At 41.6% G+C, this 14765-nt stretch overlaps 1 protein-coding gene across 1 annotated transcript in view; it reads left to right on the top strand.

The window, feature by feature from the left end:
• The first annotated feature begins 3208 nt into the window (after window positions 1-3208).
• LOC131900451 (zinc finger protein 431-like) overlaps window positions 3209-14765 on the top strand; it is a 39606-nt gene continuing 28049 nt past the window's right edge. Inside the window, exon 1 of the mRNA XM_059251661.1 lies at window positions 3209-3334. Coding sequence (XP_059107644.1) covers window positions 3209-3334 — 126 coding nt within the window. The remainder of the gene's footprint in view (window positions 3335-14765) is intronic.

Here is a 14765-nt window from a genome sequence, read left to right as displayed (position 1 = left end):
ATTCTTCTTTACTAAGGTCATTTCCACATTTATATTCTTTTAACATTTTCTTTTATGTATTGCTTCTTTTTTAAAATACCATGAGACATAGGAACATTAAAAAATATGTTTACAATCTGTTGTGTGAATTTTCTCCCCTGTGGAGGGGGAAGAAGCCATGTCTATCCCATCCCTATAAGTGCCAATGATGATGCAAAGTACAATTTCACCATCCTAGGGAACCAATGAGTTTATTGAGCTTACTTACTGAACATTGTTGAAAAGGTACTTACAAAAGTTTTAATACTGTAGTGGTTTAAATCAAAATGGCTCCCAAAGTCCCATAGGGAGTAGCACTAAAGAGGTGGGGCCTTGTTGGAGGAAGTATGTCACAGTCACTTTTTCTTTTCTTTTTTTTTTTTTTTCCTTTTTGGTTTTTCGAGACAGGGTTTCTCTGTGTAGCTTTGCACCTTTCCTGGAACTTGCTTTGTAGACCAGGCTAGCCTTGAACTCACAGAGATCCACCTGCCTCTGCCTCCTGAGTGCTTGGATTAAATGCGTGCACCACCACCGCTGGCCCCAGTCACTTTCTGATGCCTGCTGATCTAGATGTAGAACTTTCAGCTCTTTCTCTAGCACTGTGTCTGCCTACATGATGCTGTGTTTTCTGCCATGATGATAATGGACTAAACCCTCTTAAACTGTAAGCCAGCCCCAATGAAATGTTTTCCTTTATAAGTGTTACTGTAGTCATGGTGTCTCTTCACAGCAATAGAAACTCTAAGTAAATACCCAAAAGCCGCCACCCCAGGAATGTCTCCACCAGTATGTACAATGGCTCTCCCATAGTTGCGAATGTGGAGCTCACCTTCTCTCTACTCTTCCACTGCCCATATACTGTCCATCACATTACATTTCTTAGTGGACATGGCAAGTAAGCCTGATAGCACTCAAGGTAAATTCCCACTTTTAAATTTGGCTTCCTCATAGGTGCATATACAGAATCTACCTCCTCCCAAGACTTTCCCAGGCTATGCACTCTAGCTCCTCCCTAAAACCACAAGGTCCCATGTCATTAGGGATGCATTGCATAGAGTTGCCTGAAAAAGAGGCTGTATACTCAGAAGGAGGGACTCCCTCCTTCCATGATGGAATAGCAATAGTCACCAAACCTGGTGGTGGTCATCCTTTGTAAGCAGGCACAGTTGATCATAGGAAGGTGAGAATTGTGTGCTGTGGGATGGTCTGTATGTCAAATGTGTTGCTGATTGGTCAATAAATAAATCACTGATTAGCCAGTGGCCAGGCTGGAAGTATAGACGGGACAAGGAGGAGAATAAAGCTGGGAAGTAGAAGGCTGAGTCAGAGAGACACTGCCAGCCGCCACGATGACAAACAGCATGTGAAGATGCCGGTAAGCCACGAGCCATGTGTCAAGGTATAGATTTATAGAAATGGATTAATTTAAGCTGTAAGAACAGTTAGCAAGAAGCCTGGTACGGTCATACAGTTTGTAACCAATATAAGTCTCTGTGTTTACTTGTTTGGGTCTGAGCGGCTGTGGGACTGGCAGGTGAGAGAGATTTGCCCTGACTGTGGGCCAGGCAGGAAAACTCTAGCTACAATTGTGTGCCTCAAGACAGTGCTGAGCAACAACAATTAAATAAAAGGATGCTTAATAGAAACTGTGTATAAGATAATGTGATAAATTAACATTTCTTAGGCACAATCTGTTAAACTAAACCTTAGAGAAGACACAAGACAGTCTTTATATAATACATGGCATCAGTAATATAGCCATGCTCTTGGATTTTAATACAAGTATGTAGTGGATACTAAGAAACAGCAAATAGATAACAAAATATCATGAAATTGGTGTTTGCAGCATCCTGTACAACACAACTAAGAAATTCCTCTTAAAAGTATGATGACCCGCCAGGCGGTGGTGGCACACGCCTTTAATCCCAGCACTTGGGAGGCAGAGCCAGGTGGAGTTCGAAGCAAGCCTGCTCTATAGAGTGAGTTCCAGGAAAAGCACAAAACTACACAGAGAAACAATGTCTCGAAAAACCAAAAAAAAAAAAATATATATATATGATGACCCAGCTTACTATAGAGAGATCTTTACACAGATGGTCTCTTTATCCTCTCTGTGGATGAGCAACCATATGACCATACATAAAAGGTGAATAAATATTTATAACCTAGCATCCAAATCTCTAACAGCCCTGGTTAACATACTATTTATCTTTGGGATATTTTAGAGGCAACTGTCCCTTAGCCAAATTCTACTTTGTGTGAATTACTATTTCCTAAACATTGGTAAATCCTTTATATCACCAATTGCAGTTTAGTAGTGGAGTGCTACCCAGTACATGAGATGCCATTTACAACCTCCACAAATTAACTCTAAATGGATCTTACACCTAAATGTCAAATGAAAAATGTAGAACTTCAAGAAGATATTTGAGGGCTGGAGAGATGGCTCAGAGGTTAAAAGCAGTAGCTGCTCTTCCAGAGATCCTGAGCTCAATTCCCAGCAACTACATGGTGGCTCACAATCATCTGTAATGAGATCTTGTGCCCTCTTCTGGCATGCAGATATGCATGCAGGCAAAACACTGTATATATAATAAATAAATTTTAAAAAAGAGGCATTAATAAGAAAGAAAGAAGGAAAGAAAAGAAAGAAAGGAAGAAAGAAAGAAGATACTTAAAACTAGGTCTCTCTGAGTTTGGCAACTGGCATGAGCTTTGAGAGGTTTCTTTAAGAACCTGATGTATAGAGCAAAAACTGAGCTCCATCTCCAATACTAGGAATATGCTTGGAAGAGCTGGTGATAATGTGGGCAAGGGCCTTTTGAAAGGGTTTCTTCAGATCCTCAGAACCCAACACTTTCCACACAAGGGTCTGTGGTTATCAGTCCCAACACTAATATGGATTTTGTTTATAATGTTCTTCAGTTACCCCATGTTCCTCTTGTGCAACGTTGTCTGATTAGCTTTCTTCTGAATTTTGTACACTTCCTTTTAAAACTGAATCCATTGATTTACACTACAAGAGACTTGCTGTTGAATTTGGCACAAATCTCCAGGCAATCTGGAAATGGTCTGTCCTTAGATTGGAAGCCAGGGCTGGGAACCACTGTGCTTTGTCCCTTCTGTTCACCTGGTTCTGTCACTCAGACCTCATTAGCCAATCAGAGCCTCCAACAGACCCGCCAGTCAGATGGGTGGGTTCTTCCGGGAGCCAGGCTCCTGGCTCAGCTCTTCTCCAGAGGAAGTCGGAAGTTGCCAGGAGTTCTGTGCCTTGGCCTCCGCTGTGAAGAGAGCAAGTCAGCTCAGCAGCACCATGGTGAGTGAGGGGTTGCTCTCCAAATATGAGGAGAAGCAGTGAGCCAAGATGAGTGAGGGGCTGCTGTCCCCATGCAGGGAGGAGTGGCTGGTCTTGGTGAGTGAGGTGCCGCTTTCTGCAGACTAGGTGGAGCTGCCGACTGAGGCTGAGGAGCTGGTTTGGTGGGTCCTCCCTTAGCTGGGTGGGAGGCAGACACAGAGTTCAGCTGGGCGGTGGTGGCGCACGCCTTTAATCCCAGCACTCGGGAGGCAGAGCCAGGCGGATCTCTGTGAGTTTGAGGCCAGCCTGGGCTACAGCGTGAGATCCAGGTCAGGCACCAAAACAACACAGAGAAACCCTGTCTCGAAAAAACTAAGACAGAGTTCATCGTTTTCCTGCCTGGTCCAGCCTGGTCCTATGTGGTCCTTGCAAGTCCCTGGGCTGGATTGGCATCCTCTGAATAACTTCACTCCCAGGGCTGTATCTTCACAGAGCATTGGGAGCAGATCTGTGCTTAGAACTCTCTTTGTTGTTAACATCACTGTGAAATTCTGGTGCCTGTGTTGCTTATATTGTATGTGGAGAAACATCACCAGATTTGCCAAACTCAGAGAATACTGGTCTCTCTAATACCTTCCAGAAGTTCTGAACTTTTATTTCTTAACTATTAGGCTTAGGATTCATCTGGAGTTAATGTTGTGGATCTTGTGAATGGTATCTCCTGTGTAGAGTAGCATTCCACGGCTAAACTGTGATGTAGAAGGGTAGAATTGATGGTAGTAGAATTGATGGTATAAGGATTTACCAGTTCTTAGGAGACATTAAGTCACACAAAGTAGAATGTATGTAAGGGAGGACTGGATCCCAAATACCCCAAAGATAAGTAGTATGCTGACCATGCCTGTTAGAAATTAGTGTGATAAGATGTAAATGTTTGTTCACTGGGATTAATCATCTGTTAAGCTACACTCTGGTAACAAATGAGACAACCCTGTTTTACAACTAGCCAAAAGGCCCACCTACCCATCTAAGGGCTCTAACATGCTGCTCAAGGGGCCATTACAGGGTCACAACCAACATTAAATCCCCGTGTGCCATGAAGATATAATAATTAATTCTACAACAGCTGCATCTCCAGCCTTTTAAAAAGGAGTTTTGAGTCAAGAACTTCCATATTGACAGAGGTGAACTTGGACCCTGTCGGCAGCCCCATAGGACATAGCCCCTGACTAACAATCCTAAATTCTTGGATTACAGGCCAGCAATACCACAGAGCTCTAAAATACAAGTTTGAGTCATATAGTGAACTGTCCATATCAGTAATAGAAAAAGGATTTGTGTGTGCAGCATGGCTTCTCCCTTCTGACCAGAAGAATAGGAACAGTGTACTTTGTACACTTCAGGGGGAAACAAACTAGTCAATACCTAGCTCAGAGAGTGATGTTTAAGGCAGTAAGCTGCAGGGGTCTCCTTTACAAAGGACTCATGGGGCATGGTGAGTGACTTTCTCTGTAATTTCCCTGCATGTATTAATTCCTTCCATGTGAATGAAGACAGACAGAATTGGTTGGTGTACGGTTTAGGGAGGATAGCTTGAACTACTGGTAGAAAGGAGGTGATGGGCATCATCCTTCAGCAATACATGATTAGAATGTATTCAACTTTCTGCTACTCCCAACCACCAAGGTGTGATTCTGTGAAATTCAGTTCCAGGGCACAAATGCTACAGAGGAATCTCAGGTTTACGAGATATTGGGCAGGTGAATAGGGCAGATGCCACACATCTTGTGACATAATCTATGTGGCAGGAAGCAGACATTACGTTAAATTATTGTTCAACATTGTTTTGTGATTGGGAATCACTGGGGCTGGGTTTGCCGGAAACCACAAGCATCTTGAGGGGCTGTGGGGCCATAGCAGACTCTGGAGGAGATCAGCGCCGTCTGCAGAGTGGGCTCTGGAGGAGATCAGCGCCGTCTGCAGAGTGGGCTCTGGAGGAGGTCAGCGCCATCTGCAGAGTGGGCTCTGGAGGAGGTCAGCACCGTCTGCAGAGTGGGCTCTGGAGGAGATCAGCGCCGTCTGCAGAGTGGGCTCTGGAGCTTGGGGCCTATCTGGAAGAAATCTCCGTAGCTGGAAGGTCAGAAAGTTAACAGTTTTAAGGGTCACTTTGAGTTAATCTATTGGAGTTGTGAAATCAGTGTTCATTTAATCTCTGTACACATAGAATCATAGGTAGCTGGGTGATACTGGTCAAGAGCACACTTTTTCTTAGCTGAGTTTCCTTTGGTCTTTTGAATAAAAGTTAGTCCTGTTTTCCTGCTTTTGTTCTTAGCATTTTCTCTCCATCCTCTTTATTCTTTCACAAATATTGTACATTCTATTGATGGCTGAAGTTTGTGGTAAGTACAGAAGTCACAATTTGTCAATATGTGTACTGTTTTTTCATAATCCTATTGAGCTTTCTGAGAGTTACCACTTTGCATGTGGCTTTGGAATCAGGTATCCTATTATAAACTGTTGGAAATTTTCTTTGGGTTGTATTCAATTCATGCTGCAAATTTACATACTATTATCTTAATATTGATGCATCATGTTCCCAAAGATCATTTATTAACTTCTGTATTTATTTATGTTTTGTTGTTCTTGTTGTTAATATGTGAAAGACTTTTAGTCTATTAGTTAAAAGGTACTATGGGGCTTGGCCAGGGACTCAACACATATTCTTCTTGGGGATGATGTGAGTTCATATCATAACACCCAAGTTGGGAGGTTCATAAGCATCTGCTGCTCCAGATCCAAGGGGTCTGACATTCTCTTCTCTGGTGTGTCACCTGTACATGATTGGAAGATATTCTTTCTTTCACATGTAAGCATACATATAAACATGGGGATAAATTTGTTTTCAAAAGTTCTTGTGACTTATAAAGCAATTAGAGCAAAACAACTTACTTGAAGTGTATAATAGAAATCATACACTGTTTATTTAAAAGTCTGTTACCTTGCATTTGGTTTGGATAAGTTTGCATTTCCTCGCTGATTCAGACTTACATCTAATCATCGATCAAAGGAACTAAATTGGTGTCTCCCTGCAAATATCCTTTTCTTTATCATAAGACAATGAGATCTTCTTAGTAGTCAAAACTGTTTCCAAAAGTTAAAATATCAGAAGGTTTCAAGCAAATCTCTCCAATTTTGGTGGAACAGCCCTCCTCACCTAACCCATTTTCCTATTATTAGTAAAGGAGAGAACTGGGGTGCACAGGAGGAGTGATGGGCTGTGATTTCTTGGAGTTTGACTTTGGTATAATCTTGTAGGTCTTGTTAAAGGACCATGATATATATTTGTAAATATGTCTTTGTGTCTTGTTTTTTTTTCCAGTGGTTCCATCAATGTTGCTTGTTTTACTGCCATCTCTTTATATTGTTGTTTCTCTGGAAAATGATAAACCTTCACCAATTTTGTAGTCAGAAAATTTCTTGTTAGGAGTTCCTTGAGTTTTTGTTGGTTTTGAAAGCTTCTGTGGAGAGACCGTTTTAAATTTCTTTTCTTGATCTTACAGGCTTGCCTGTCCTTAATTCTGGACATATCTGTGTTTTCCCATTGTTGCTACTTCGTGTTATTTTTTTCTGCTTAAGTGATTGATGTTGTAAATACTTTGTTTTTGAGTTTCTAAAACCTTCTGATATATTATTGCCTCTTTGTCTTAATTATCTTCAACTGTCAACATGATGTGGCCTAGAGTCATATGAAGGAATATAAATTGAGGGTTTGCTCAATTCAGAATTGCCTGTTACTATGTCTGTGAGAGATTGTGTTGATTGATGATTAATGTGGGAAGGCTCTTCCACTGAGCATGGCAGTATCCCTACGCAAGTATGACTGGGCTGGATAAGAAAGCTAACTGAGCACAAGACAGTGACCAAGCAAGAAAAAAAGCCAGTAATAAAGTTTCTGCATGGATTTTGCCTTCAGTTGCTAGCTTGAGTTTATCCTAAGCTCTCACAATGATGGGTTGAGATACAGCAATATCAGCAAATAAACCTGTTTGTTTATGTTCATTTATAATGCAGATAGTGGAGTTCAAGGTCATAGGATTTCAGCAGGAAATAGACTCCATGAGAAATTTATTTAGCCTGATGTCATAGTGTAATGGCCCCAAATCATTCTTACTTTCTCCATTCCCTGAGAGATTGAGTAAGCCAGAATTAAAAGGTAATGGGCTGATTTCTTAGACAATACATTGATTTTGTTGGATGGTTATTACTGATTACTCATTTAGGTCTCCAGTGAAAACAAACAAGAAAAAAATGAAAAAAGAAATCTGTTTTGTAGAGAAAAGCACTACGGAGATTCTGATGGCAGTCCAATGTTGAAAAAGGCAGGAACTTTTTAGGAGATTGTCAACAATAAAGAGAAGCACTTGATCTACAATAGAAGCCTATAAAGGTGTCCTAAGGGTAAGACACCTCCCATATAAACCTTCAATTTGTTGAAGGAGTAAGCAAAGCAATTCCTAGTCTCAGGAATAAACTTCATACAGAACCTGCTGCAACTTTGGTCCAAGCATTGTAGGATCCATCACAACTTAGAATTTAGGAGCCAAATGGGGGAGTTTGAGGGGATCACCCTTTTTGTCCTTGTTCTCTAAATAAAAAAGATGCAAAATGTAAAGGTCATGGATTCTTTCTCTGTGGTTTCAGTTCAGCACTCTTTAGCATCAGTCAGAAACCCAGTGAGGAGACTCTTGAGAGTCCATTGCATGAAGATGTGAAGATGAAACCTGTGTGTATTTTGAGACCATTTGATATTAAGATGCACAAGCTATGAGACATCTGCCATGGATAACTGAATATAGCAGTGGAAGCAAAGGAGAAAAAATGTATGAAAATTTTCAGGGATAGCGCCAGCTAAGCTCTTTGCAAATGAAGGCCCACATGTCTGAGGCAGAGCTATAGGATTTGCTGTTTGCTCTGCTGAGTTTTCTTTTGCCTTGGTCCAATTTTCCCTCACTGTGTCTACATTCCCCTCTTTTCTTTTTTTAAAATTTATTATTCTTTCATATAATATATCCCCTCATATAATAAAGTTTTCTCTCCCTCTACGCCACCTAGTCCCCATCACTGCTCCCTTCTCCACCAGATCCACTCCTTCATTTCCCTTCAGAAAAGAGCAGGTTTTCCAAGGATATCAACCAAACATGACATAACAACTTACAATAAGACTAGGCACAGACCATCATAATCAAGGCTGAATAAGGCAACCCGGTCAGAGGAAAAGGGTCCCAAGATCAGGCAAAAGATTCAGGAACACTCCCTCATACACACTGTTGGGAGTCCTAAAAAACACCAAGCTACACAACCATAACATATGTGCAGAGGACCTGGCCAGGACCCATAGGGGCTCCATGATTCCTGCTTCAGTGAGCCCCAATGACCCCTGCCAGGTTGATTCTATGGGCTGTGTTCTCCTGGTGTCCTTATTTCAGTTAGGAAAAATTTTGACCATGATTGTTTTTCAAATATTTCCTGGGCCTACAATCTGGGATTCTTTTCCTTCTAGTCCTCTTATTCCTAGGATTGGTCTTTTCATAGTGTTCCAGGATTCCTGGATTTTATGTTTCAGGAATTTTTAGATTTAATATTTTCTTTCACTAACCTATCCATTTCTTCTAACATATATTAAATTCCTGAGATTCTCTCTTCCATCTCTTTTATTCTTTTGGTGAATCTTGCCTCTGTAGTTCCTGTTGCCTTTATTTCCAGAATTCCTTTGGCTTGTGCTTTTTTTTTTTTATTGCTTTCATTTCCAGTTTCAAATTCTTGAAGCATTCTTCAACTGGTTGTTTTTATTTTCTTGGCTTTCCTTAAGGGATTTATTCATTTCCTATACTATATTGTTTATTCTTTCTCTGATTTCTTTAAGGGATTTATTCGCTTCCTCTTTAAGAACCTCTATCATTTTCATAACATTGGTATTAAGGTCTTTTGCTTGTGCTTAAGCTGTATTGGAATATTCAGAGTCTGCTAGAGTAGGGTAGGTGAGCTCTGGTGGTGACATGTTAACCTGGCTGTTGTTGATTGTGTTCTGAAGCTGATGTCTAGATATCTATCTAGGTTGGTAGTGATTATGGGTCTAGGTGCCTATTTCTCAGTTTGTGTTTGTTGAATGGGTGCTTTGTTCCTTGGTTTATATTTGCTCTCTGATATTCTGCTCTGTGTGGCCTATGGTTGAACAGAGGTTCCCCAACCCCCAAATTGGGGATTAGAAATCTAGTGGCAGGTGTGGCCTCTGTTCTATCAGGGAGTCTCCATCCAAGTTGGGGGCTGAGAGGAGCCAAAGTTGGGAGGAGAAACTGGATTGTGCAGTGGGGCATTTTGAGAGTGGGGAATGTCTGTGGGCAGGTGACCTACATGGACTTCTGGCAGCTGGTGTGTCTTTTGTTCCAGCAGGGCCTATCTGCACAAACTGGGGCCTAGGACATTATGAGGAGGAAAGAAGTGGGGTTGGGTATAGTGTTGGGGAGTCCTGATGGAGTGGAGGAGGTCCGTGTGTGAGCAACCTACCTGGATTTCTGATGGCTGCCATGGCCTCTAGTCCAGCAGAGAGTCTTTACCTGAGTTTTCCTACCTGTTCTTCTGGCTGTTATGTCCTGCACTTAAGCAGAGGATGTCCAGTGAGTTGGAGGCAGGGACATGGCTACGGGGATGGTAGCTGGAGAGTTGGTGGGGAATTGTGTCTATGGGAACTGAAGGAATGGGGAAGTTCCATGGACTGGTGACCTACCTATACTTCCAGCTGGTGTGGCCTACACATGAGCATGAGGTGTCTCTGTATAGGCTGGAGGCTGGAACATAGTCATATTCCTCTCTATCTGGATGATTACATATGTTGTGCTATTGTTATGTTGGAAGGTTTAATTTGTTTCTTGATTTTACAAGATGTCACAGTCAAAAGATTGTCTGAGTCTCAGAAGAGACATTGGATATCTGAACAGTGTTGTGGCTGTTACAGGCTATGAGGATTGTTGAAGTTAGACTAAATGCATTTTCATTTCATTGTTATCTTTTTATTTATTCTTATCTCATACAATACATCCTGACCACAACCTCCCTTCTCTCTACTCCAAGTCCACCCTCCCTGCCACCTTCACACTCACCCAGAGCCACTGCTCCTCTGTTTCCTTTCAGGAAAGGGCAGGTCTCTCAGGGATATCAACTGAACACACCATTACAAGGTACAATAAGACTAGCACAAACCCTCATGTTAAGGCTGGATTAAGCAATGCAGTAGGAGGAAAAGGGTCTGAAGAGTAGGCAAAGGGGTCATAGACACTCCCACTCCTACTGTTAGGCCTTGTGTGGTTACCGAAGCTGGCCAGCTCAGGTTCTCTTTTCTCAATTACTTGGATTCCTCACTTTTGTCACACTCAGCTTCTAGGTTTCCGCTGCACTAGGTTTCCACATTGCCCCCTAAAATATCCCCTATTCCAATCTCTCCCAGTATTCTCTCCCTCTGTCCTTACCTTCCTTACCTGATCATTCCTGTTCCTGCCCCCAGTCTATCCCACAAAAACACCAAGCTTCACAACCATAACATGTAGGCAGAGGACCTGGCACAGACCCATGGAGGCTTCATGATGCCTGCTTCAGGCTCCATGAGCCACTATGATCCCTGCTTAGTTGAATCTGTGGGCTATATTTTCCTTGTGTCCTTGATCCTGCTGGCCCTACAATTCCTCCTCCCCTCATCTTCATCAGGGTTTCCAGAGCTCCAGCTAGTGTTTAATGAGGATCATCTGCTCCAATCAACTGCTGGAAGAAGCTGCTCTGATGACAATTGGTCTAGGCACTGTTCTCTGATTATAGTAGTATATAGTTAGGAATCATTTCATAGACTTTTTTTTTTGTTCGATTATATTTGTTTCTACCTTAATTCTCTGAGCCATTCAACTTCTAGTTCCTGTTCATCCAGGCAGTGTTGGCCATGGGCTCCCTCTTTTGGCTGGGGCGTCAAATTAGACCAGTCATTTTTTGGCCTCTAGACAATCTCTGAACTGCCATTGACCCAATATATCTTGCAGACAGGACAGTATGTCAAATATTTTGTGGCTGGTTTGGTGTCCCATTCCCACCACTGGGAGCCGTGTGTGGTTACCGAAGCTGGCCAGCTCAGATTCTCTTTTCTCAATTACTTGGATTCCTCACTTTTGTCACACTCATAGCTTCTAGGTTTCCACTGCACTAGGTTTCCACATTGCCCCCTAAAATATCCCCTATTCCAATCTCTCCCAGTATTCTCTCCCTCTGTCTTTACCTTCCTTACCTGATCATTCCTGTTCCTGCCCCCAGTCTATCCACAAAATCTATTTCCTCTTCCTAGGGCATGAATCTGTGCCACCGCCTCCCGGCCCCCCAGCTGATCTTGTTACTTAGTCTTTCTGGGTATGTGGATTTTACTGTGATTATTCTTTACTTAACAGCTAATATCTACTATTAAGTGAGTAAATATGTTTTTCTATGTGGCTCTTGGTTGCCTCACTAAGGGTAATAAAGAACTCAATAAACTAGACATCAACAAACCAAATAATCCACTAAAAATGAGGTACAGTTCTAAACAGAGGATTCTCAACAGAGGAATCTAAAATGGCTGAAAAACACTTAAAAATGTTCAAACCCATAGCCATCAAAGATGTGCAAATCAAAAATACTTTGAGACTTCATCTTACACATGTCATAATGGCTAAGATCAATAACACAAGTAACAGCTCATGTTGGCAAGGATGTGGAGTAACTCTTCCATTGCTGGTGGGAGTGCAAACTTGTACAACGTGGAAATCAATACAGTGGTTCCTCAGAAAATTGAGAATTCATCTATCTCAAGACCCAGCTGTACCACTCTTGGGCATATGCTTCTCCATCCTACAATAAGAATACTTGCTCAACTATATTCATAGCCAAAAACTGCAATGTTTGTGAGCAATTGTTCCTGGTTTTAGTTTTCATAATTTCACAAATTCCCTTGAGAAGGTGTTTGTTATTCTGCCTGGCATGGATATCAGTAATTAGTCAGGGATACATTTGAACACATGATCCAGGGTCAGCGTCCAGGGTAGATGATTTATTCTAAATGTGTACTGTTTTGCCAACACATTTCAACAATGTTAATGTTAAAATGCTTAGTAGAAGAAAATATTAGAAACATTAAATACCCCTGTGTATATCCAAAGCATCGTATTCATCTGTCTAGTAGAGATGTAGTAATGTAGGGTAACCAGAAATCAATTGTATGTTTTGCCAGAGACCTGCTTGGGGAGGGGGTTCAGGTCCCAAAGATGATGTGTGGAGTTGGTAAAGGTGAGAGAAGAGGAGACTGACAGGATCTGAGGGTGAAATGGATGGCTACCAGCCATGTTTAATTGAAAAAAAGACACACCTTTTATACTCTGTAGTTCCATGGATGATTAAACAGGAGAAAAGGCAGCATGTGAGCTGGGGTGTGCCTTGAAGTCATGGGTTGAGGAAGATAGCCTTGACCTTGACAACAGGCACCAGTCATATGTTAATAAAAGGGACACAAGTTCCTCCTGCCAGAGATAAGGAGAATGACTGTGTTAGCAAGCTGGAACTCTCCTCTAGCTCCCAAGGGAATGGAGAACCTTATCCAAATGCCTGACCTTGGGAAAATGACTTCTTCTGGGGAGCAGACACTATACTACAATTTCTTAGTCTTACTATATGGGCCTGTTCTCCTCATTTTGCTCCCCAAAGGGAAGGTCCTGATGTCTTACTCTTTTCCCATTATACCACACCATTCTAATTTCTCTATATTCATTAAGTGAACTCTTGCCCTTAATTGCCTCAGGCTCTGGTTTTGAATAGTAGGCATTTCATCCTTGGGATCAGGTGTGCCTAGTGAATCTCTAATTTTCCTGTTTTTGGTGCAATTTGGAGGTCACAATGAAATTCCTGGTTCCACAGTGGCAGGAATTTTTTCCAAACAATTATTTTGTTTAGAGAGGCTTCCAGTGTACACATTTTTCCAAAGGGAGAGGCATTAATAGAGAGAATCATTAAAAATAAAAGTAAAATGGTGCTGAAGAAGTGTGGTCTGCAGTGTCAAAATGCTGCAACTTTGTCAAGCAGCAGTGGTGGCCATGCCTTCCACACCAGTATTTCACAACATAGTTTGATGTGCTAAGGATATGTACGTCTTATTTGAAGTTCCATGTTTCTTCATAACCCCATTAGCTGTCCATTTGGCACTTCATCATGAAGTACTGCCTTCTAAGGAGATTATCCAGAGATGCCAGAGATGTAATGTCAGTGAGACTTATTAGAACAAATAGGCAAAAAAAGTTGATTTCCGTTAAGTGTGTGTAATGTGACTATGGGTTTTTAGGCCATGGCAGATATGTGGAGACCATTGATGGTTTCCTTTAAAATCTTATTGTATCCTTTAATTCTCTCATTCAAAGTTAGATCACCTACCGGTCGGTGGTGGCACACACCTTTAATCCCAGCACTCGGGAGGCAGAGCCAGGCGGATCTCTGTGAGTTCGAGGCCATCCTGGGCTACCAAATGAGTTCCAGGAAAGGCGCAAAGCTACACAGAGAAACCCTGTCTCGAAAAAACAAAAAAAAACAAAAACAAAAAAAAGTTAGATCACCTATCTGAGCTGGGCTTAGAGGTGCACACCTGTAACACCAGCACTTGGGAGACAGTGGCAGGCTGATCTCTCTGAGTTTGAAGTCAGCTTGGTTCACATAGTGAGTTCCAGGGCAGCCATGGCTATGTAGAGGTATCCTGTCTAAAAAAAAAATTCCAAAAAAGACATATCTCAAATTATGGATCTTTTCATTATATAATGTGACTGGACCCTGACTGGTTCCAGCCAATTGGGTTTGTTTTCTTTTGTTATCTTTACTCACATGAAGAGAATTGTGTTAACAATGAAAATAAAAAGCATAGTGGAGAGACCATTCAGAGAGGCTAGAAAGCCATTGAATCCTTTGACAACCATCTAGAGGGAACTTTCATCACCTTCAAGTGATAGGAGCCAGAAAGAGTAATTGTGCACCTTCATCTACACTTTAATGACATATTTGGAAGATAGAGAGTACACTGAATATGCATGCCATCAGATGGCTCAGAACTACATGTATTTCCAGGTCCAAGAGAGCTAATGCATTCCTCTGGCCTTCTATGGTACCAGACATACCAATGGTGAAAAGACAGATATATATGTGATTCCATACTTTAAAAAAGGTTTTCTTCATGTATACTTTATTTTCAAAATGTATGAAATTTAATTTAGGTGTAAAAGTTTTGCAATTGTGTATATCAAATGCATGCCAGGTAACAGTGGATGTCACAAGGGAGTGTCTGATCCCCAGTGCCATTTAGTTACAGATAATTGTGAGTTGTCGTCTTCATGCTAAGAATCAAAGTCAG

The sequence above is a fragment of the Peromyscus eremicus genome, unplaced genomic scaffold, assembly GCF_949786415.1.
Source record: "Peromyscus eremicus unplaced genomic scaffold, PerEre_H2_v1 PerEre#2#chr22_unloc_1, whole genome shotgun sequence".
NCBI classification, from domain to species: domain Eukaryota; kingdom Metazoa; phylum Chordata; class Mammalia; order Rodentia; family Cricetidae; genus Peromyscus; species Peromyscus eremicus.
The sequence above is the reverse complement of the archived record's forward strand: the minus strand, read 5'-3'. Positions and strand labels throughout refer to the sequence as shown.